We start from the raw sequence: 25,586 nt of genomic DNA, 5'->3' as shown, positions 1-25,586 counted from the left end.
GTCAATAAACCTTTCATAAAATTAGCATGGCGTGCAGAAACATTTTAGTCAGCTTAGCCTATCCAGGTAGAGCATATGCGCAGTCTGGTTAGTCAGTGTGTAATAAATATCTTAAAACATAGATACCTGAGGATACGGACATATATGCCGGGGTTGGTATCGTATTACAGAACTGAATAGTTCTATGCCTCGTGGATTAACGAAGGGATTGATTTGTACCTGGATTGATACGAGTCTAAACAGATTTATGGGAGTAGGGAATTTACTACGTGTGGATACAGACAATATACGACAAAACGGTACAGTGCACCAAAAGAATCATGTCCTTCTCGTGAGGTAAATGCAAAATAAAAGTTCATTTTCAAGAAATAATCTTAAAAACACATTATTTCTTTTAAAAGGGTTTTCACAATGGAATTTCAATACGATTTGATTGAGTTTCTATTTTCCGATGCTTCTGAAGAAATAAATGGTAAAAATAGTTTTGATGAGACTGCAAAAATGCGAAAAAAAATAAAATGCGGGCCTTTTGAAGTCAGTTAAGGACGCATTCTTATTTCAATTTATCTTTACTAAAATATTGGATACAATTTTAACATGTGAAATCCAAAATTGTCTTTTCACAAAATCTTTTCTGTTTTTTAGACAAATAACAAAAATGAGTCTAAGAAACATATTTTATAATATTGTTCACTTAATTCTTGTTTCATTTTAAATTAGTGAGAAATAATCAGCCATTGAAACGACATCTAAATGTTTAACCCTATCCCCGCTGGGGTACTTGAAAACCAGGATACGCTGGGGGGGGTCAATTGTGTCCGGGATATTTGTATACATATTTTAATCTGGAGCAAGATCTACCAAATATCGGTTGACTTGTACAATATTTAGTGTTTAAATAAACTGTTTACGTAATTCCAAGTGACTCTGCATGCAAAGATAGTCCGAGTAACAGCCTTACCCTTAAAACCTTTGACTAATCCAGGTTTTCGGACTTATTCTCATTAATCTACGAAAACACTTTTGTTGAACACTTTTTTTGCCAGTAGTTTTGGGTTTTAAAAAAATATTAATTAAATATTAATAGAAATTTTCTTTCGAATTTTTGGAAACCGCTTTGAATGTAAAATATTCGGTAATATCGGGGGTCATTTGAATTTACGCTTACAGTCCCTTTAGTCGGATGGACGGAACATGAATTTATGATCTAATTAATGTATCAGTAAATTCACAGTGATTTAAGTTGCTATTTGGGGTTTTATAACTAGTGTCTAATTTTTTATTCCTTTTTGGGGACCGCTAAAAATCGAGTCTTTTCTCTAGCCACCCAGCTCATCCTTTCGCCACCCTGTACATTCCGTTCAAGTTATGAAAAATACATTAATTACCAATGGATTACTTTTTGTTAATGTATAATTTGTTTTAAAGACTACATATGATATTTACATTGTAAACCACAATCCTGTGATTTATATATCTCCTGTCACTTTAACTTTACTTTTCATGTTTTTGTGCATTAAATATTACTTACTTACTTACTTACTTACAGTACCATGTAATCTCAAATTCCCCAGCTCTCAATTTTCAACCAGATAAATAAAAATATCTTTGTCATCAATTTTCAGAGAAAGGTTCTTTGTATATTTTTGTGAATTGAACATGTCCCGCTACAAATGGAGGGTTACCTAAAATTACGTCGACAGTACCTTTAAATTTAAACAGATTTTTTCATAAAAACATATATTTTCTCGCGCACACTACAATATATTATTTCTGTAAATAATTGTACGTTCCTTAATTTCAGCACCTTAATGTAGATACACATAATAGTTGTTGTTAGAAATATGGTCCATTAAACTTCAGCATCAAGCAACCGAAGAATGCATTACAAATTTGCAATGTCCATAACACTTATACCTAACAATATGAAATCAGTCCACCAAGAACTTTAATCGAAAGGATGGATAAAAATTGTGTATTTCACTAAAACTAAATATTTAAATCAAATTTATTATCTATAATCGAGAAAACAGTTATCTAAGTAACATGTTTTTATTTATATTTTTATTTCATAATCCTTGATAAAAGTAGCATTCTATGTTGTTTGCTGTTCACATAAATATGTAGTAAAAACCATACTCCAGAACCGTTTCTAGCACGTATCTATCCAGGTACAGTTCAGTATCAATATTTAAACCTTGATACAATTCCGTAACAAGCAAAGGGGATGATCCTCAACCTGTTTATCAAAACAGAGAACCACACGGATACAATCTTGTGATCTATTAATTCTACTACCACTGGACGCAATCTCGTTAGCTATCGATATCAATCGGAAGCTCGCAACTATCGATCCCAAATTAAAGCGGACGATCCTCAGCCTGTTCATAAAAACAGGGAACCACATGGATACAATCTCGTGATCTGGTCGGGCTGATTTATTCGGTGAACCGTCCTGGTTCGCCTTAAATAGTCTCTTATATATGTACTGTACCGCTTGCTCTAGCTGCTTAAAAGTCGGCTCGCGAACTTGTAATGACTAATGAAGTGTAATTAAAACCATTTTAAAATTACATTTAGTAAATGTGTATTATGTAATATGTGTATTTAATGTATATTAAATATAATAAATTCACAACATGTACACAATACATCATAAATGACTCAAGAAAGAATACAAAAATAAAAGTAGTACAGAGTGTTAACATACACCGATTCAGGACAAACATGAAAATAGTACAGGGTGTTAAATACACATGATTCAATAATCCGCTCAGTGTTTGTATCAACCAAAATCTCACTATTTTTTATTTTGAAACTTATTCTACTGAAAAGTTTGCAATTGCTATATGGCAATGTATATATAAAAAAACAAAAGTCACTTTAAACGAATTGAATTTCATAATATATCTCTTTCGCAAACAGTGTGAATACACGATACGATGAGCACCCTTCATATTTCATTACCGTTCATCAATAAGAAAAAATATATCGACAATAACAACTTAATATTCATACATATTAGTAAATGCACGTCAAATCCAATAAATTTTTGGAAAAGGAAGACGACATTTAAATTATCTTGTATTGTGTTTGATGTTGTTTTAATGCAAATATTAGCATGAAAAATTAATATTTGTGTTAAAATGGGTGTGTGTAGGTGGACATTGTATTATTGTATACACTGCAGAATTGCTGTGTTTCATTTTCATTGGACTATTTAAATTCAAAATTTTATTCTTACGGTCGTCTTCCTATTCCATAGTTTTATAGGTCTCACTGTAAAACTGCAAATCCTGTTTGGATTGTTTAAAGTAAATATTATGTTTTTTAAGGACTTTTATTTATTTTTTATTTTTCAAATTCTTATATACAATTTTAGTTATTGAATGGAAAGCGCGTGTATACATGTGCAGAGGAACAATAGGGAGGAAAAAGGAGAAGGTATGAATTATCACAAAGAGTGGAGTGGTTCAAATGGTTTATACTCATGTGTGTTTGAGAGTAGACGATAGATAGATAGAGGAAGATAGATAGATATTGGTTTGGGGGAATACACCCTTAGGAGTCGGACGGAACTTTAGTCGAGTGTGGACTATTCAGGGATTAAGAGACCGGATATTTCAATAAATTATCTTAACACGTTATAATTCGTGTAATTTTGTACAGTTATTACAGTACATGCGGAATATCAACTTGTACATGTAGACGAATTTGTGTACATTGTGTCACTGTTACATATGTTAAAGTGAAAACCCCATTTGTGCGCGCGGAAATTTAGAAGTTTTAACAAAAGAAGATTTTGAGCGCATCTGCCCCTCTCTCTGCTCATTGAAGGTAATAAACTTAGATCTTGAAATATCATTCGGGGGTCGTACATACATATAATAAAATGAACTAAGAGAAACAATTATTTAAGATATTGGTACAATTATTGGTTGTCGATGACATTCTTTTGAAAGATTACAACCAATTTCCAAATAATTTCGGTTCCATTGTTTTTGTCCTTAACAATTCTTACATATTATGTAAACCTCCTGGTTTCTGAGATATTATGTAAACCTCCTGGTTTTTGAGATATATTATGTAAACCTCCTGGTTTCTGAGATATTATGTAAACCTCCTGGTTTCTGAGATATTATGTAAACTTCCTGGTTTCTGAGATATTATGTAAACCTCCTGGTTTCTGAGATATTATGAAAACCTCCTGGTTTCTGAGATATAACGTAAAACTCCTGGCTTCTGAGATATAATGTAAACTTCCTGGTTTCAGAGATATTATGTAAACCTCCTGGTTTCTGAGATATAATGTAAACCTCCCATGGTTTTGAGATATAAACCTCCTGATTTTTGAGATATTATGTAAATCTCCTAGTGAGAAATATTGTAATTTTGTAAACATTCTGGTTTCTGAGATATGATGTAAACCTTTTATAGTGAGATACTTTGTAAACCTCCTGCATTGTTGACACATATTAGAATCGAACAAAAAATGTAGGAATATCTTTTTCTGATGATTTTTATCATCTCTTGCTAGGAACTTGTAATGAGGTCCTGGGCTTTTATAGAGTATTGAAAATACAGAGTCTTAACATTATGCAGTACAATATGATAGCTCCATTATCTGTGGTTACAAATGCTCCAGAATGTGATCTTTTTTTTTAAGTACTCCATGATGGGAGCAACATGGTATCTCTATTATATAAATACTCGGTGATGGGAGAGCATGGTATCTCTTTTTTATAAATACTCCATGATGTAGCAGCATGGTATCTCTATTATATAAATACTGCATGATGTAATAGTATGGTATCTCTATTATATTAAATACGCAATGATGAAACAGCATGGTATCTCTATTATATAAATACTCCGTGATGTAGCAGCATGGTATCTCTATTATATAAATACTCCATGATGTAATAGCATGGTATCTCTATTATATCAAATACTCAATGATGAAACAGCATGGTATCTATTATATAAATACTCCATTATGTAACAGCATGGTAACTCTATTATGTAAATACTCCATGAAGGAACAGCATGGTATCTTTATTATATAAATACTCCCTGATGTAACAGCATGGTATCTCTATTATATAAATACTCCATGATGTGATAGCATGGTATCTCTATTATATTAAATACTCAATGATGAAACAGCATGGTAACTATTATATAACTACGCCATTATGTAACAGCATGGTAACTCTATTATGTAAATACTCCATGAAGGAACAGCATGGTATCTCTATTTTATAAATACTCCATTATGAAACAGCATGGTATCAGAGCTTATTACTTCATCAACAAAGAAAGATTAATGAATCATTGATGAATGTTTTTTTTTCTGATTCCTGTGAAACCAGGTTAATTATTCTACAACTATGTATCTTTATCTTTATATACACCCAGGATATAGAACTATGATTGCCGACTTTGTACTTACTTTGAAAGTGGGAAGGTATATTTTATTCTAATTAATGTGTAACTTATCAATATATGAATATTATTTTCAAAATGTTTAAACTCCTTCTAGATACATTTTAAATTGAAAGAAAGAAAAAAGACGACAATCACTCCACGGTCACTATATGATTTTCCGACTTCTAATTTTGTTTTTATGAAACATTGCTGATCTCAGATCACTAACTTTGAGAAAGGGTTGGAGTTAAATTGTCGTGTGAGGAGATAATGACATATTTCAAGCGAGTTCAACTTAGTTGGTCCAATCTAAAGTTACAAAATCAATTGGAATTTTTAACATTTATTATCTTACTATATTATATATTTATCTTATCTGAGCATTATTTATCATCTTGAGGAAAATATTTGTTAACTTTTTATCAATCAAAAAATTAAAGGTGTTTCCAAAAGATTTGTACAAATTTATTTACAAGCTTTGATTTTATTTTTATATTTATTTTTCAATCTAACTCATGGTGCCGAGAAGTGTTTTAAAACACGAAACAATTGTAAAGCAATAAAATGGAGAATAATATGTGTTTTACTTATCAAACATATTTATTTTTCAGTGGAAAAGGCTTGTTTCACCTATTCTGTTCTCCTATTTTCCTGTTCTTCTTTGTCTTCTACATGCTAGAGCTGTGAACAACAAGATATGCTTGAATACTGTTCACAATGAAGATGTCGTAAAGTGAAGAATGATGAAGAGTGTTTATCCTCTCCTGTTTCCTCTTCTTTTCTACTTAGGACACTCAGCTTACTGTCCTTTAGGTAAACACCACAGAGATATAGATATAGTTGTGTTTAGCTTTTTTTCATTTCGTTTGTTCATCGTTCGTTATCAAAATTTGTGTTCATTGTGTATCTATTTTGTTCGTTTTAGCAATGAAAGATCGTTCAGAAAATTTATGTGTTCAATAAAGTTTTTCGTTCAGGGAAAAAAAGGTTTACAAAAGTTCGTTCAAAAATATCTTTCGTCCAGTCAAAAAACAATCGTTTTTCAAGTTCGTTTAAACGATTTTAAATCATTTGTTTAAAAAAATACGTAATTTCATTTCTATGATTGATCCAAGTCGTTCGTCCATCGTTCGATTTTTTCTGAACGGCGTCGACACCATCGTTCACGAGTTTGTTCTCAAAAATTAAGTTTGTTCACATCAACGATGACCATCTCTACAGAGAAAAGCACTAAACACTTTCCTTGAACTTTAATTTTCTAATTCCTATGGCAGCATCATTGCAATTTGATGGTGTAAACCTTTGATATTTCAAATATTATAACTTTTGATCTAGCAGGATTCATTTCGGCACCGGCTTAAATCTTGAAAAATTGAAAACAATCTTAAGTGAAACCAGACATATTTGAGCTGCGGTTCAAATTCTTTAAATTCGGCATTGGGTTTCGGATACTGGATTTCTATAACGATACACTAGTTTAAGTTTCCGGATTAATGGCAGTCAACACACATGAACGTTGTTGCCATCTTTTCTTATAATTTTTTTAATAACACGACATTCAAATAAAGCATTACTTTTTTTTTTTTTTTACAATAGTGATTTAAAAAAAATTAACAGAATTTATAAAAAATATTTTAGGTCGGGAGCATCGGCATCTGGGAGCTAGAAAACTTAAATACTTTCTTCCAAAACAGGTTAAACTTTTACTAACTCGTTCAACCCGTTTTCTATCCTCGTTCTGAACCTTTTCAGTCCTCTTTCAATTTTTTTATCCTGTGTCTTTCGTTTTTCCGCCATTTTCATTTGTATTTCATATTTGTATATGTCATCCTTTTGATTAAAGGCTGTTTTCAAACAAGAAAAGTTTTTAAAGATAAACTTTAGTTTTCACATTTCCTATAATACATGCTTTTACTTTTGGCATTAAAGATGTTGTGTGTTGATTGAACCCTAAACATTGTTTTTTTTCATTAAAGTTTTTTTTTTAGTCTCGCGTTTTTTATGTAGCCTTGTAATTATAGTTTAGTTTGGTATTTTTTTTGTGTCTGTAATTTCATATTTGAATAAATCAACATTAAGAGTTAATTTAAGATTTTTGCACAGATTTGTACCGAATATTTAATTAGAGTTATCATTCATAAACATATGTACATAACGTAAATTTTAATATGAATTGAAAAAATTCTAAAATTGTTCTACCGCAAAATTTTGAAGGAAAATATATACACAGTACTTGATTCAAAATCTAATTTCTAATATCTATATCTTTGCAACTTGATATTTTAAACTTTAACTATTTGATCTAACGGAATTCATAATTTAAAATATCAAAGGTCAACGGTATCAGGTTACAAATATATATTTAGACGATTCAGCTTGTGTAAGAAAAAGTTTCAAAAATAAACTGACCCAATTTAAACAATTGTGTAATCATACCAAGCCAATTATTTGTCCAATTTACATATTTCTGCTGACTTTGCAAACTCAACTGTCAGTCTTAATAATAACACAAAGATATTCAGAAAACAGGAGAATAATCAGAAAAAGTGTTCTCTCATTTTACTAAATATTCGTGCTATTTACCAATACCATTAGGTTTTGCTGTTATCAGAGTAACTTTTGTGTTTATGAAACGACATCATCCTCCCCCCCTTCCCTCTGGACCCATTGTTTGAAAATTAATCTGACCGGAAAATGGAAATGTGAATTTGGTTAAAATTCAAATTAATATAGATGAAAGCTAAAACGATCTAATCATCAATATTTTTGTAATTTTAATAAATTTTTTTTTCTATTTTTGACTTTTGATACGTTTTTATTTTTTTTAACAATTGCAGAATGTGCACGATGGTGATGTGGTTCCATATAGTCCGAAGAATCAGGAAGGAGGACGAATTAGTGAAGACGACAGTTCGTCCAGATACATTAGTTCAGTTTTAGATAGTGAAAATAGTCTGGACTGGAGGAATGGTCCCAGTTATGCTAAACTTACTCAGGAGCCCCCTTCACACTTTTCAGGGTAAGGTGTTATTTTATTTTACCTTTGCAAGGACATAGTACAGGGTGTCACGATAAACATGGAAATAAAGAGACGACCCCAATTTCGTATTTGATTTGGAGCATTGATAAATGTTACAGATTGTATCTAAATGATTGGACCTTTTATGAATTTTCCAAAATGGCTTTGTTGCATCTTTAAACTCAATGGAGATATGCTTCTGGGGCGCTTCGCGTCAACTTTTGAGTTTTTTAAATTTTGACTTTGAAAGATCTAAATTTTTAAGGGTAATTTTTTAATTTTGACCATCCATAAACCTTTCCTGGGTCATGGGAGGTACCAAAAATAATGTATTAAACGATTTAATGTTTCTGTTTAGAAAAAAATATATATATATATTTTCTACAGTCCACAGCAAGTCCTGAAAATTAAACAATAATAAACTTAAACAACAAAGCCATTTCAAAATGTGTAATTTTCTCAGTAAAACAGTGTTTCATCGGTGTATTAAAAGAGATTGATAATAGTTTACCCATAATAAAGTAAAAAAAATTATCAATTTATGTTTAATTTTTCTTATATTCATTTATCACAAAATAAAGCCCAAATGTGTATCGCCATCATCATGTCGAAAAAGTATAAACTTGCAGAGTAGCACTAAGTCATGATAAACAATTGAAGAATAAATTTTTTTTTATAGATTAGCATTACACTTTTGTTTTATTTTTATTATTTAAACGTTTTGAAAAAAAATTATAATAAAAATACCAAAATTTAAAAACTTGAAAGTTTACATATATCAAACTGAGTAATATTTTTATTCAATTTTGATGAAATTTATCACACCTAATATAATAAGTGACTATATCGCCCTATACAACAGGACAAAAAAGTAACTTTTTCACCATGCTATTAAAATTTCAAATTTCATACCTAATTTGTCTCATTCTAGGGTGATAAAGTTACTTAATCACCCTACAACAGGGTGATTAAGTAACTTTATCGACCTGCTTTTAAATAATTTGAGTAAAACTGAATAATACTATATATGTTATTGAAATGGGTATCATGCGTGCGAAAAATTTTTGTTGTGATTTTTAATTTTTCTAGTTTGTTTTTGATCAAAATAAAAATCCCGGCAAAAACTTTTTCGCACTTAATAATGCCCATGACAATGACATAAATAGATATATCCAAAGAAAATGGAAAAAAAGGTCGAAATTTGGCATAGTATAAAAACAAGACGTTTAAAATAAACAATTCGCTTTCCTTTCACTGGGCCAAAATTCTACCCTGAAAGAAGAAAGGCAAAAGAAAGGAACCATAAACTAACAAACTTAATACACATCATTTTTTGTTTGTTTTTAAAATAACAAGAGATAGAAAAACATATAAGGGGAAAATGTTTTGCACGACGTGGAAGCCCAGTATAATTATATTTGAATTAAGATGGGGAAATTTTCAAAAGGAATGGTTGAAAGTAGTCCATTAAAATGATAAGTAGAAACAGGAAAGGGAGGGTGCGGGGATGTGTACATTAAAATTCGGCTGTTAAATTCCCACAAAACCACGAAGAATAATATTAACACAATAATGGAATTTTTTGATTAAAAAAGAAATAAATCTCTCTTACAAAGAATTAATAAAGTTTTCAACTTTTTTTTAGTTTTTAAGGTTTCCAAAACTGATAGAAGCCATAACATCATAAAATACAATACAAACCCTTCCTAAAAATATGTGAAGTTGCAGGAAGAGGGAGGAGGGGGGGAGGGGAGAGAGGGGATGGAAGAGGAGAGGGGGGGAGGGTTAGTATTTAAATTTGTCCTCAAATTTTTGTAAATAATATCCTTGTGTATAGGGGACTATTAATATTTTAATATTTATTTCAAATTTCCCCTTCTTAGTCCTATCAGATACAGAAAAATATTAGATACACTCCTCCCTAGATATTTAGACGATATGGAATCATAATTATATCTAGATATAACTTATATATATCTATATATATTGTACGATGACACACCATGTAAAGTAAATATATATAAATCCAGTGGTATATATTGTGTCATCCATACCCCCCCACCTCTAGAGATTCTAGGTTCATCAAGGTTTTGAATTCCCCCACCTTACACCTTATTCCCCTTCTCAATTAATATTCCCCCTTTTTCATTTCAATTTTGTCTAATTTGCAGGAACTCGTCGCAACTCATAACAAAGAGATAATCTACCATCCCTGGATTAAATAATCTGTGATTATAAATTTGAGCCGTGGCCTAAATCTACCAAAAACCGGTTTCGATTTAGCGACGGCTTAATCTTGCAAATGTTTTTTTGGTTTTCTCTTATATTAAATATAACTAGCCAAAAAAAATATTTGAAATTGTTATATCATAAACTTTAAATTCTGTATGACCAAAGTTAAAAATATCAAAGGTTTCCACCATAAGGTTGAGAGAGATAAAGAGTTTGAGGCAAGCAATCAGTTTTTTATTAGAGGACCCTTGATTATACTTAGAGAATACTAATTTATTAACTTTTTGGACATTTTTTGTTGACATCGATGTGAATATACAAGCCTAAGAAGCAATATTGTTTATCTAAGAAATTGAATATTGATTACTTCTTAAAATGTTTTCCTCTTTTTATACCCATTTTTTTGTGGTATAATTTCTTATAAATATCTTCATACCTTTACTCATTATAACAGATTTCCCCAATAATTACCCCCCCCCCTCCCCCCCATTCCCTCGACAACTACTATCTTCCTTCCCCCCGACCCTACTATCTAGCCTAGGGAAGTTCTTAATATATTTTGCAAAATTCTAAACAGTGTTTATCAACTTCCTCCCAGCAACAAACATCGTTGTTAGATGGTATTTACCAAGAAGAATTGAATAGAAGGAGGGGGCGATTAGGTTTCCGTACACTTTGCTATGACGTTTTTGGACTGCTGAAGAACTAGTTTTTGCGTAACAACAATAACAAAGGCAGCCGATCTAATGTAAACAAACCTGAGTTAGCATACGGTGAATCTTCATCTAACGCCAGAAATGCACCAGATGTCTGTTTATCATTTGTGTTATTGTTTACAATCTTTATTATTGTTGTTACGCAAAAACTACTTCAGCAGTCCAAAACCGTCATAGCAAAGTATACGGAAACCCAATCGCCCCCTCCTTGTATTCAATTCTCCTTGGTATTTACTATTTATATCAAGGATGGACAAAGTTATCTTAAAAACACTGGTAAGCGTATTTTCAAGTGACCCCTTTTATAAGATTCACGGACTTAAAAGCTTTGTCTCAGATATCAATGTTTATAATTTTGAAAACATATGATTTTTAATTGTGAGTTTATACTGCAGTGAAACATATAGAATCTTCATAATCAAACATTTTAGATCAAGAAAAACGACAAAATATTCCACATTATTGATCAGGTAATGGTTTCAAGGGTACTGTTGCGAAAAGGCATTGCCATTTTTGCATGGAGGGTCATTTGAAATTACGCTTACATTCACTTTTAATAACAGAAATGTAGAAATTAACAAAAATTCGGGAAAGAAACGTTAGTTAAAATAAATCTAACTGACCATTTCGTCAATTTTTTATACTCAGCAAAATATTAAACTATAAATAGTTTATATATTAGGCCAAAACTTTTCTTTAGATATTAGAAGGCACAGGCACAGACCGAGTCGACTTTAAAGTCTCCCAGCGCCTGCTTTTGATTTTTCCTTTAATTTGTTGTAGCCCTAAACATATACATTTTAGAACTATATAGCACTTGTTTTTAGCTTTAGTTTTTACAAACCTTGGATCACTGTGTAGGAATACGTTTACGGTAGGTTTTCCCAAAGTTCGGTTTCTCCAATTTTGTTTGTTTCCAATGTTCGGTTTCTCCAATGATGGTTGTTTGTTTCAAAATTTCGGTTTCTCCAATGATGGTTGTTTGTTCCAAAAGTTCGGTTTCTCAAATGATGGTTGTTTGATTCAAAAGTTCAGTTTCTCCAATGATGGTTGTTTGTTTCAAAAGATCGGATTTTCCTAAAGGTGTGTTGCTTGATTCTGAGAGGTTAATTTATATATGGATCAAAAAAAAATGAAATATAGTTTTAAGACTGAACTTCAAATCCCCAAAATTAAAAATATATCCGTATTTTGAAGATAACTTCTTTTAAACTGACTTAGAAACAAGAATGTTGTAGTTTTAGGGCTACAAAAATATCTAAGTGAGTTCATAATTTAAAACTTAAGACCAGGGGGATGAAATACATAAAAGTTGGCCAAGTCCTATACAATGATGTACAATATGTAGCTGCCTGGATCTCTGTGAACATTTCTGAATCGTTTTATTTTCTAGATTTATTCAAGTTTAAAACTTATGAAGCCTATGGCGGAAACTTTTTAATGAAAAGAGCTGAATACTATAAAATTGTGAATATCGAGAGATCAAAGCTTGATCTCCTCTTTTTTGACCTTAAGATTAATATAATTTTTATTTTTTATATCCAGGAAAGTGTTTAAAATTCAACCAATCAGAGTGTCGTTTGCATACACCGAGCAGCCAATCAGAAGTCGGGAAATTTGCTCAAAATTAATAAGAGAACTCTCATTGGTCGGAACCCAGCAGAGTTGTCCAAAAGAAGGAATTAAGCAGTGGATATTGAGATTTAGCAAATGGGATTACGGGTTTCCAACACAAGAGTTTTCAGCTGAGAATGAGTTGTATAAGACATTGTTTTGTTCAGGTTGTCTGCTCAGGAAATTTTCGAGATCATTTTCCTGTTGATCAGGTTCCAGAGAATACAACAGTACTCAGGGATCTTTATAATCATCATCTCTATGATCGATTAAATCTATATTCTATCTAAGCCTTGATCAGTGATCAGTAAAGACCCATCATCTCTTCCTCAATGTTTTACCTTTAACCAAAACCAAATGATCATTCAAGTGTTAAAATCCTCAAAGATAGTTTCCTTTATGTTTTACATAATTTAACTTTTTGTGAAAATTCAATTTTAAATTTTAAATAAAGGTTAAAAATTTAATAGTTTACATCAACACTTCAATTAAAGATTAAAATTTTTAGATATTTTGTATTTGATAAAAGCTTAATTAAAATTTGATGTGTTTAATAAAGATTTAAACTTTAGAGTTATTCCGAAACTAGGGATAAACACCCTGAACCTTGGTCCTAGTTTGAGACAGTTAAACTCATTACAGGTGAAATTTAAGTCTCACTTTAATATTATTTTCAGCCTTTACAGGGGTGTATATTTTTTCAGAATATTTATGATTTGAGGGAAAAATGAAAAACTAAACTTTTTTCAATAAATCATTAATTTCCCCCAATTCAGCGAATAAACCCCTAACTTAGGCATATATAACTTCCAGAGGGGGGAAAAATTCGTCGAGAAAATGTACACCCCTGGTTTCACAGAAAATCCTGCTGTATATACGATCCTTACTCTCTTTGATAACATAATTTAGTCATTCTACAAAAATAAATACTAGTGTTTTTAGTAAATGAAAACCGTGTGGTTAGCATTAAATTATAAGAAGTATAGTTAAATTCTCAAAAGAAGAAGGAGTTCTAATTAAAAGGTCGAGAATGAAATATTTGTAAATGCTCCTGGTTATATTTAAGGCTTTTATCAGTTGTAAAATGCGGAAAAAATCCCCCCTCCCCCTCTCACCAGCAACGTTGTCCCTTCATCTTAAGCCAAAACTCAGTTACGTCATATGAGGAGTGTCCATTGCTCTGGAGACGACATTTTGCGTAAACTGGAGCGCATCCAGAGTATATAAACTTTTCTTTTATTATTAACTGCGTATTTCTGAACTAAGTTTTGAATAGCACAAACATATCATGACTTATATAACTTTTTTTTTTAAATTTAAATATTTTTTTTATATTTAGGAGCTTCGTATTATCCACTCTACTATTCCTAACATAGGACAACGAACCCTTTGGGGATTAAAAGGTAAACAAAAAATTTTAAAAAATTTATGAATTAGAAAAAATCTAAAATTAATTTTTAGGTTTAAAAATTCTCGACTTGTCGTTTAACAATATAACAAGAATTGTCGAATATAATTTCGACGGACTCAGCTCTCTTCGACAATTGAATCTAGCCGACAACAGTATTAGGTAATTTCTACTTAATTACAGTGAGAACCAGAAAACTGTAGAATAGAAAGACAACTTTATGGCAATATTTTATTTGGTCAAGGTCACAGAGCAAATAGTTTTATACAAGGTGTCCCAAAAAACATGGGAATTCAGAGACGAATTCGATATCGTCTTTGTTATGAATTAGCATTTGTAATACCTAATTTCAAAATCCATAATATTATTATGTCTACTAGAGTTTATTTATGAAAAGTGTAAAAAACTGAAAAGATGTGTCTATAATGTCTCCGCAAGATGAACAGTGAAGACGGACAAGTTTACTCTGTTTGTATACTGTAATTTTCTTGTTTTACTAAGTACAACCGTATGCAGTCAAAACATAAACAAACAAAATGTGAACATAGCAGACGAAACTCTTACAGATTACAGCTTTCACAGTAGGTATCACTATACTAAATCAAAGAATTATTTTATCGAATTCGTCACTGAAATCCCATGTTTATTGGGACACCCTGTACAAGACACTTATGAAAGTACTAATTTAGTAAAATGGGTCGGTATACACTCCACAATTACTGTGTTCCATGCTAATTTGTGTCTTCCTATTTCACCGTAAAAAAATCTATTTCATGATCAAACTAATCATTAACTAATTCATCATTTTATGTATTTTTTTTCAGTTCTATTCCTTCAGCAGCATTTCACCACGTGGAACAGTTAGAGAGTTTATCTCTTGCCGGAAACCAGATTTCTGATCTCGCAACCAGGAAATCCACCATTTGCAATTTATCGGCCATCTTTTTTTCTTGACCAATTATTCACTAAACCCCCAAGGTTAAGTTAAGAAATACATATTAGTTTTAAATTTGTAAAACACACGTACAAAGGATATCACTTCAGAGACGACTGAACGGAATTTATTCAGTCCTTTCCTACGAGGTCGCTTCAGTTTAATTTTTGTTTTGCCAAATTATTTGGAAAACCATTGCCACACTGTAATAAAGAAAGAAGACCAAATAAATTCTTTGCGGGTGACCCTAATGTCAAAATTGTATCTTTATTTGCTTGGACTACTTTAGATTTTAGGATTTTTATAATTAATAATTCTTATTTCTAAAATATCTAGAATGAGTTTTGTGTGACGTAAGAGATTATATCAGGATAATTGTTGTTTTATCGTAAAATATCCCCCCTGCATTCCCCCCCCCCCGCCGATCCTCCCCGGGTAATAAAATAAAATTCCCCCTGCCCCCGGGGGAGTTTAAAATCAATATATATCAAATAGCACTTGACTTGAGAATAAACCTAGCTTTTTATAGGATTGATCTAGAAATCAATTAATTAAACAAAAAGCTGACTAAAATTAGATTAGAAAAACCTGATTTTATTTTTGATATTTAACTATTTTTAAATTTTTAATGTTGTTTAAAAAACAAGAGATATCACATTTTTTCGAGAATTTATCAATTACATTCCTATCCCCTCCCACATACTAATCTACATTAATATTTGATACAAATATTAAATAATTCGTATTGTAATATCAAATAAAATATTAGAAATCAATAGATTTTTAGAAAATATTTCTTCAGAATTTCAGATTTAAAGGGACTGTGCGAACTGGCTGTAACCTTTTATGTTTTATGGTGGCATGTCCGGTTCACAAGGGTCCTATTTCAACTTTTTTGTGATAAAGAAGGAATGAAGGAAAGAAAATTGTGAGAATTCAGCACTTTTCAAGATTTATTAATACCGATATCGTCCTCATTTTTACTCAGAAATAGGTTTTGTAAATATCGGTGTAAATCGTACATACCACTCATCTCTTGGAATAAAGTCTAAAGCCTCTATAACATTACAACTGATATTACAGTCTAGCTCTCATTAGGATCTCTTTCTCAATCCATTGTTTGGTGCGTATTGTTAAATTTTTTTTACAGGGTTAACAAAAAAAGATTAAGAATTTAATAAAGAGCTATTTACTGAAAATTTGAAGCTTAATTGGAGATTTCAGCCTTCAATATACAAAAACAATATATCTACATACTCTTCAATGTTTTTCTCTTCTTTAGGGAAGCCGTAAATGTAAAAAAAAATGACCACGTGCTCCAGTCCCTATAAATTATTGTGGGGAACTACGGAAAAATGCTTACCACTATTAAATTTTCATAGATTTCTTGAAAGTGATTTGCAATATTCTGGGCCCCAACTTCTCCATCTATACAATACAACAATTTCAAATTGTATAGATGGAGAAGTTGGGGCCCAGAATATTGCAAATCACTTGTATCATGCGTGCGAAAAATTTTTGTTGTGATTTNTAATGTCTTATCCGTGTATTGTCTTATCCATGTATTGTCTTATCCATGTAATATGTCTTATCCATGTAATGTCTTATCCATTTAATGTCTTATCCGTGTAATGTCTTATCCGTGTAATGTCTTATTCATGTATTGTCTTATCCATGTAATGTCTTATCCATTTTATGTCTTATCCATGTATTATCTTATCCATGTAATGTCTTATCCGTGTAATGTCTTATCCGTGTATTGTCTTATCCATGTAATGTCTTATCTATGTAATGTTCTATGTATTTTAAAAAAAATTTATTTAAACAAATTTTAACTACACCATTTATATATGTATTTATATCTTTGTGTGTGAATAAATCTTTATAATAATAAAATCATTGATATGAGCCTGTAATTATAAAATCACAAAATGACAGTCCACATTTTGTAAATGACAGGACTAGGACTATTCTGTGATGATTGTTTCACAAAAAAATATAGCTAAATTCACGTTACCAATGTTGAATGCTGCAAACTATATCCGATGTCAAAGACGACTTTGAAGTCATTATTCAATTTACATTATTCCGAATTATTTATGATATCAGTTTTAATGTTAATGGTGGGTTCTGGAATTAGAATATTCTACAAGCTAAACGCTCTCAAAACTCTGGATCTTAGCAGAAATAATCTTTTGGTAATTGATCAGGAGATTTTCATGGATATCAGGTAATTCATCCTCATCCTCATCCTCATCCTCATCCTCATCCTCATCCTCATCCTCATCCTCATCCTCATCCTCATCTTCATCTTCATATTCATATTCATCTTCATATTCATATTCATATTCATTTTCATCTTAATCTTCACCTTAATCCTCATCCTCATTCTCATTCTCATTCTCATCCTCATCCTCATCCTCATCTTCATCTTCATATTCATATTCATCTTCATATTCATATTCATATTCATTTTCATCTTAATCTTCACCTTAATCCTCATCCTCATTCTCATTCTCATTCTCATCCTCATCCTCATCTTCATCCTAATCCTTATTTTCATCCTCATCCTCATCCTCATACCCCTAATCATCATTAGTTATCCTAATTGTATTGAATCAGAAACGTTTTTTTTTCTTTGTTTATTTCCTTATTCATCTTAATTCATCTTAGCTTTTCATTTAACTACTCCTCAGGGTGACACAAAAATCCCTTCCGATCAGGGTTTTGAGGCCTAATTTTTGCGCACTTAATTGTAAAGGAAAAAATCCCCAGTTCAGACTTCAACTCAATACACTATAGAACGAAAATTTGAGACTTTAAATGTATAAAATTCTGCACACCCAGTATGTACAGAGTTCAACATTAAAGGTGAAAATATAATTTTTTAGGAATCTGCAGGAGTTCGTTTGTGTTGAATGTGGATTGCGAAGTTTAAAGATAGAATTCTCTCTTAGACATCTCCGGGTTTTAAATCTAGCTGGGAACATGATACAATCCTTTCTCCAGGTATATAAACCTAGCTGGGAATATGATACAATCCTTTCTCAAGGTATATAAACCTAGCTGGGAACATGATAAAATCCTTTCTCCAGGTATATAAACCTAGCTGGGAACATGATAAAATCCTTTCTCCAGGTATAAAAACCTAGCTGGGAACATGATAAAATCCTTTCTCCAGGTATATAAACCTAGCTGGGAACATAAACAATTCTTTCTCCAGGTATATAAACCTATCTGGAAACATGATACAATCCTTTCTCCAGGTATATAAACCTATCTGGAAGCAAGATACAATCCGTTCTATTCTTTTTATGATATCTTTACAATGTTCTTTCGCATGATATATCTTATCTATTCATAAAGTTGTCCTTTCTTTTGAATTTCCTGTCATATTAAGTTTTCTCTATGATATTTAAGTTGCTCTTTTTTTGCACAAACGCCTTTAGAGTTTAATTGCACACTAAGGGTTAGTTAAAAGTTTTATAAATATTTTTGAATAATTGACCCACAGGGTATTTTTGGCACAGGAGAGGTTAATAGGGATGTGGGTTTAAATGTCGTTTAAACACTATAAAGCAGAGCAGTAATAAGTCCTATTTTTGACCAAATAAATTATTCCTAATGGTATAATAATAATATAATATTTAGATTGAGCCTCATATACTGAGAACTATTAAGAATCTGGATTTATCAAGGAATCAGATCAATTTACTCACGGTTAGATATTGGAAAAATAAACATTAAAAACTTTCTTGTTTTAAAAGATCAACAAATATATTTATTTATGAACGGGTCACCCTCACAACTCACGGAATTATTATTTTGTATTTTATAATTTGAAAACGTTAAACTTATTTTAGAAATTTATTTGGCTTTTAATTTGTTCATTGAAGAGATTTTCTTATTTCTCAATAATTGTTTTATTTTCTATCCACTAGGCTCTCGAGATACCAGCAATGGAGACATTACATCTGGAGAAAAACAATATTACAGGGAACCCAGGATTTCATGTTTTTTAATCACATATATATTCACGTATAGTCAAATGTGATTTTACAATAATCAAAAAAGAGTCTGATCTCAATAGTGAGAACTTAATTCATTTATCAGTATAAATGAATGTTTTCGCTTTGATATAGAATAGTGATTCTAGTTATTTTAAGGCTTGAACGTAAAATGGAACTGAACAGTTGCAACATATTCTATTTTTTTAATCCATAGTGATGTCATAGACCTGATAAAAATATCAAAATAAGAATTCTGTTAAATCAAATAGAGAAAAGAAACAAAGAGGTAAAGCCTTCTTAAGATGTACGGTAATACGTAAACATATTGAGATGTATATAACCGACCACTCTATTCATTAATTAATAGGGTGGTTGGTTGTGTACAGCTGAAGTAAGCTTTACCTATTCGTTTCCTTTCTCTATGATTAAATCTATTAGTTACACCTACCGTTTTGAAACGATATGAATCTTTATATGTTCGGTTTTTGGCAAAAAGAAACATTATAATATACTTATAACTATTAGGTTTAAAGATTTATTCACACACATTGATATACATACATATTATATATTACATATGTTTAGAGTGTAGATAGTTCAAATGATATCAGAAGTATTCACTCTCATAATCTCTAATTTCATAAACCTGCTATTTCAAATAAATCTATTGCCAGCCTTTTTGAAAATTATTATGCACTGAAAACTTCGGTTAATTTCAGGTTGCTCCGCTGCTAGAGCAAGTTGTAAAGATTTATTTAAGCGACAAAACGGACAATCAATACATCAAATGTATTATTTTCTTATAAAGATATAAAATGATTAACTATGAATGTAAAAATTAAAATTCTGGGTTTATTTAGAAATGGATAGGAACCCATTAGAACCATCTTCTAAACTCAGAGAACTAAACATCGCATTCAATAATATTAGGAAACATATAAATCAATCGATCAATCAATCAAATTTTAGCTAATCAATTAATCAATCAATCAAAACTATTTCTGAAATAACTTAGCATTAAAATAAACAACATTTTGATAATAATACCATCTAATCAATTCTAAACTACGAAATAGTCGTTAAAAAAAATTGTACAAATTGTACGTTTAAACATAAAATTCTTTTAAAAAATTTGTATTTTGCTGTCAGGGACTTGAGCGGATTGTTTCTCTCGTCCCAACCTTCTCTCCAGGTGGTGGATATATCAGGGAATATGTTGAACCAGGACCAGGTTCAATCCTTACTCAACCTTACTCCAGGTCTTACTTCTCTACAGGCAGCAGGACTAGGTAAGAAAGTCCTACAAAATAAATATTGTGGCCAAACCGGAGTTTTGGAATTTTAAAATGTGAATCTGGATGGCCTTCTTTTCATGGAAGGTCATTTGAAATTACACTTACAGCTCCTTTAACCCAGTCTTAAATTTGATTATTGAAATTACAAGTCCTTGAGTACATGTTCAATGCCGTGCGTAGTGATGGTAAATAATTCGCTTCTGTTTTTAAAACTTTAAAGGTTTCATTGCCTCCTAAAAGGTACAACGAAAAACAATTTAAAACAGTAAAATACTGTAAAAGTGTGTGCTATGCAAAGTTTGTAAGAGAAAATATATATAATACGAACCAAGTCTTAAAACTATCGTCTTTTTGCATATCTTCACTCAGGGTTAAAAGAAACATGAGTCTTTGTAACCTCTGATTTTCTAATCCTTATATCTTTGCAACCCATAGATATTTCAAACGATGAATTTTGTTAGATTAAATGATCTATGTTTGAAATGTCAAAGGTGTAAACCATCAAGTTAAAAGCATAAGGGATTAGAAAATTTGATTTTGTGGCAAAGACTCAACTTTTGGTACAAAGTATAGTTTAAAGAAAGCAAATAAATAGAATTAGCAATTTTGAAATTTTCTCGTATAACAATTAAAGACAATATTTGATTTATTTATTTTTGTGAAACCGTTTCTTAGGATTGGTTTCTGTATCTCCAAGTATCTTCCAAGGTACTGAGCACCTGGAGAAACTAAACCTTAGTTCTAACCTTCTCACTGACCTCCAACCTGGGCTCATAGAGGCTCTACCAAGGCTGGTCAGCCTCGATTTATCCCTGAATCTGTTTGGAGGTTTAGAGGCTGGATTTTTTAATAGTGTATCCTCTAGCATTGCACTTGAAATGGTTTATCTTCAAGGTAAAGTATATTAATTTTAAATTATATATCGGACAGGTAGATAGATAGATAGAAGTGGGTGGTTCATTGGTGTACTTTTGCCCGTGTTTGTACTGTACAGCGTGCTCTGGCTGCTTTAAATGAACCGGAGGGAACAGTGGGCCGGAAATAGAGTCACCCTTAAAGAGATATAGTTAATAATTATCGTTTTCAAAGCACTGAAAACGATTTAAATGCCCAATGTTGAAATTTCTTATTTTGTTTTAAATGGAACCAAAGTTTATTTTGGTACAATTTGTATCATTAGTATGAGAAAAGAACGGTTTGTTCCTAGATCTTTAATATAATTTTTATTTGAATTCTAGTGATTAAAAATAATTTCTAAAAGCCATGACTGTTTTTTTCATGTTGGTAAATTCAAACAAAAATACCAAATCTGTCCATTACGACCCTTTCTTCTTTGCAAGTTAAAACCTATGTATATGTGCCTCAAATTCAAATTGAAAATTTTTAAACAACATTCACCCGTTAAACAAATGTCAGTGTAAGACGATGCTGAATATAGAATAATACATTTTTTAGATTTGATTCTTAAGTAGCAATGAACACATAATTTTTTTTTCAATTTTAAATATAATTTTAGGAAATCCGTGGATCTGTAATGAATGTAAAATAGGTCCACTACTAGACTGGTTGGACAAGGTATACTTATTAATTATTAATTACATAGATTAATGCAAATAAAAACACTGACTAATCACCAAAAAATACAATTTTTTAATCACTTTATGTTTTCATCAAACCACGCCTCTCCAACAAACAAACAAAAAAGAGTAAACAAACGAACTAGACTGACCTCTTTAAGTTTTTCATTGATTGCTTTGGCAGTTTAAAGAAAAGTACTAAAGATTATATGAAATTATGATTTGAAGGAATAATAAGAAAATAAAAAAATAATGTAAAAACAATTTAATCCTTTTTTAGAGTTTGATGTACTGGGGAACATGTTTTCTTCCCTCCTCTTCCTCCTGTCTCCGCTGCGCGGAACCTTCAAACCTTAGGCGCACTCCTGTGTCCCAGCTAGTGCGCGCCGACCTAAACAGCTGCTCTGACCCTCAGCCTGGGTTTAACAGCATGACAGCTGATGTATCAACCTGGAGCCAGTTTACTGTTATTGCAGCTGTTGCAACTGTGTCTTTTGTTATCACTTTAACTGTGGTGAGTTAAAACATACTTTCAGGAACTGTTAACTTTAATTTAAAGAGTTCCAAATTCACAACTAGCTTTTAAATGTTTAACTAGATATCATTAGGGATCGATATCATTATTTTTCTATCTTCAAATAGACTAATTCCGTATATATCCTGCCGTTAATAGGAAACTGGGGATTGAAAATATGATTCTCTCTATCATTTTAGCCAGGAAAAAAGTATATAGGTTAACATTTTCAATCGGGTATGTAACATTTAAATAGATGTTCACTGGAAAAAAAATGAAGGAATGAGTGCAAATTAAATATTCTCGAATGAATTAACGTGACAAAAATAATAATTAAGGTATCACGGTATCGACATTATGGTGTTTATCTAACTGGAGAAAAGGAATCCTCTGGAGGTTTAGAGGAAATCCTTGACAATCCTGTGTATGCTTTAGACAGGTGAACATGATAACTTTATAAATGTCGTATTTTCGCATAACTTTCTAATTATTACTTTTTTCGAGTTTTTCAGTCTTTTAAACAGATACATAGCTTTGGTAAATAATATAATTAAATGACAAGTTTAAATTTTACCCAGGCAAAGCTCTAAAAAACATTTTCCATTTTGCAAACACTTTAAAATATCCTTCACAACTTTCTTTTCTAGAAATCAAGATTCCTATGTTAATTTAAAGTATCCCTCGCCAATCTGACAAAATACAGGTAACAAATAACGACAACGACAACGACAACGACAACGACAACGACAACGACAACGACAACGACAACAACAACAACATTAACATTAACATTAACAATAACAATAACAATAACAATAACAATAACAATAAAAATAACAATAACAATAACAATAACAATAACAATAACAATAACAATAACAATAACAATAACAATAACAATAACAATAANATACTAATACTAATACTAATACTAATACTAATACTAATACTAATACTAATACTAATACTAATACTAATACTAATACTAATACTAATACTAATACTAATACTAATACTAATACTAATACTAATACTAATACTAATACTAATACTAATACTAATACTAATACTAATACTAATACTAATACTAATACTAATACTAATACTAATACTAATACTAATACTAATACTAATACTAATACTAATACTAATACTAATACTAATACTAATACTAATACTAATACTAATACTAATACTAATACTAATACTAATACTAATACTAATACTAATACTAATACTAATACTAATACTAATACTAATACTAATACTAATACTAATACTAATACTAATACTAATACTAATACTAATACTAATACTAATACTAATACTAATACTAATACTAATACTAATACTAATACTAATACTAATACTAATACTAATACTAATACTAATACTAATACTAATACTAATACTAATACTAATACTAATACTAATACTAATACTAATACTAATACTAATACTAATACTAATACTAATACTAATACTAATACTAATACTAATACTAATACTAATACTAATACTAATACTAATACTAATACTAATACTAATACTAATACTAATACTAATACTAATACTAATACTAATACTAATACTAATACTAATACTAATACTAATACTAATACCAATACCAATACTAATACGATAGCATCTATTACAATACATCAATACATTGAAGACGACTTTTCTATTTAAGTTTTTATTTCTAATTTTTTTTTTTCAAAAATAAAAAGTTTACAAGAAAACAAAGAAAAGTTATTAACTGACAGCTTCTTGTTTCCATGCTCTATGTGTATCCATACCTCACAAATTTCACTAGATCAAAGGGGATCGATTATTTGGCGTGCAACCCCGATTTGCCTCAAAATCTGTATTTGTTCTGTTCAACTTGCTCTAGATGATTAAGTGGAGATTATACAGAAACTAAATAAAAGAACCTACAAAACCAGGTTTCCCACACTAGGTTTCATGACGATACCCTGTTTCAAGATTTGGACGCCAAAGTCTACAGTAATGCAGTTTAAAAGCTTAGTAGAAATAAAAAAAATAAATCGGATGTCGTCTTAATTGTATTGATATATACAAAGACGACTCTATGGTAATATTTTCCAGGTTCCACTGCTCACCTCCACCATTCCCACCAACTGTATCTCCTTTACAGCAGCTGATTCAAAACATGGCGGAAAATAAATTTTTGTAAAAGTATCCTTGCAAAGGTTTTTCTAATTTTATGATATTTGCTACTTTCTTAAATTGTAAAACATATATGTGAACAAGAATAAAATTAATATGTTTATATATAGATCTTTTTACAATAGTAACTAAGGAAAACATTAAGGCATAATAAGGCATGTAAAACTGTAAAATTACAGCGAGATCTAGAAAATTGTGGAATAATAAGACGACTATTAAACTCGAGTTATGCTTTTAAATAGTCCATTGAACATTGAGCAGTGTACACAGGCACAGTTCATTTTAAAAAAAACTTGATTTTTAAGCGATCATGGTAAATAATTACTAAAGAACAACATCAAATACACAGAAGATAGCTAAAATGCCATCAAAATCTAGAATTTGAAAGTCAAAAATTAACGACTCATCAAGCCACACTGTAATTCCACCGTCGTAAAATTAGAATGCCTTGTAAGGACTCCTGATTTAAAAAGGCAGTTAAGCTTGATTTCTGCCACAAATAGGAAGTTGAGCCCAAACCTTCTTGTTATATTTCTCTAATTAGAGGGAGAAATCAAGAGTCCTTACGAGGAATTCCTCCAGTTTTGAACGATGTAAATACGGTGCAAGAGATTATAGAGCTTGAACTCACAGAACTGGGAAGTCAAAAC

The 25,586-nt window shown here is 30.8% G+C and overlaps 2 protein-coding genes across 2 annotated transcripts; both read left to right on the top strand.

Annotated features, from left to right (window-relative positions):
* The first annotated feature begins 3,597 nt into the window (after window positions 1-3,597).
* On the top strand, window positions 3,598-8,450 carry LOC111713870 (uncharacterized). Its single transcript, XM_023488842.1, has 4 exons — window positions 3,598-3,837; window positions 6,039-6,240; window positions 7,066-7,121; window positions 8,265-8,450. The coding sequence occupies exons 2-4, from the start codon at window positions 6,168-6,170 to the stop codon at window positions 8,448-8,450; spliced, it is 315 nt and encodes a 104-aa protein (XP_023344610.1). The 5' UTR covers window positions 3,598-3,837; window positions 6,039-6,167.
* Window positions 8,451-11,554: 3,104 nt separating this feature from the next.
* Window positions 11,555-25,041, top strand: LOC111713934 (protein artichoke). Its single transcript, XM_023488925.1, has 18 exons — window positions 11,555-11,670; window positions 13,176-13,246; window positions 13,581-13,650; window positions 14,348-14,411; window positions 14,470-14,578; window positions 15,241-15,327; window positions 17,491-17,580; window positions 18,242-18,359; window positions 19,002-19,070; window positions 19,292-19,346; window positions 20,221-20,290; window positions 20,510-20,649; window positions 21,331-21,549; window positions 22,172-22,230; window positions 22,513-22,746; window positions 23,085-23,185; window positions 23,394-23,449; window positions 24,856-25,041. The coding sequence occupies exons 1-17, from the start codon at window positions 11,644-11,646 to the stop codon at window positions 23,437-23,439; spliced, it is 1,629 nt and encodes a 542-aa protein (XP_023344693.1). The 5' UTR covers window positions 11,555-11,643; the 3' UTR covers window positions 23,440-23,449; window positions 24,856-25,041.
* Window positions 25,042-25,586: the final 545 nt, after the last annotated feature.

Source organism: Eurytemora carolleeae, unplaced genomic scaffold (genome assembly GCF_000591075.1).
Source record: "Eurytemora carolleeae unplaced genomic scaffold, Eaff_2.0 scaffold3, whole genome shotgun sequence".
Lineage (NCBI taxonomy): Eukaryota > Metazoa > Arthropoda > Copepoda > Calanoida > Temoridae > Eurytemora > Eurytemora carolleeae.
This window is presented reverse-complemented; position numbering and strand designations above follow the sequence as displayed.

Coding starts and splice junctions, on each gene's coding strand:
- LOC111713934 (XM_023488925.1), top strand. CDS start 11,644: ATGGACAAAGTTATCTTAAAAACACTG. Junction 13,651..14,347: donor GACAGTTAAACTCATTACAG/GTGAAATTTAAG, acceptor TTTTATATTTAG/GAGCTTCGTATTATCCACTC. Junction 18,360..19,001: donor TGATACAATCCTTTCTCCAG/GTATATAAACCT, acceptor TATAATATTTAG/ATTGAGCCTCATATACTGAG.
- LOC111713870 (XM_023488842.1), top strand. CDS start 6,168: ATGATGAAGAGTGTTTATCCTCTCCTGTTTCCTCTTCTTTTCTACTTA. Junction 6,241..7,065: donor CTCAGCTTACTGTCCTTTAG/GTAAACACCACA, acceptor AAAATATTTTAG/GTCGGGAGCATCGGCATCTG. Junction 7,122..8,264: donor AATACTTTCTTCCAAAACAG/GTTAAACTTTTA, acceptor TAACAATTGCAG/AATGTGCACGATGGTGATGT.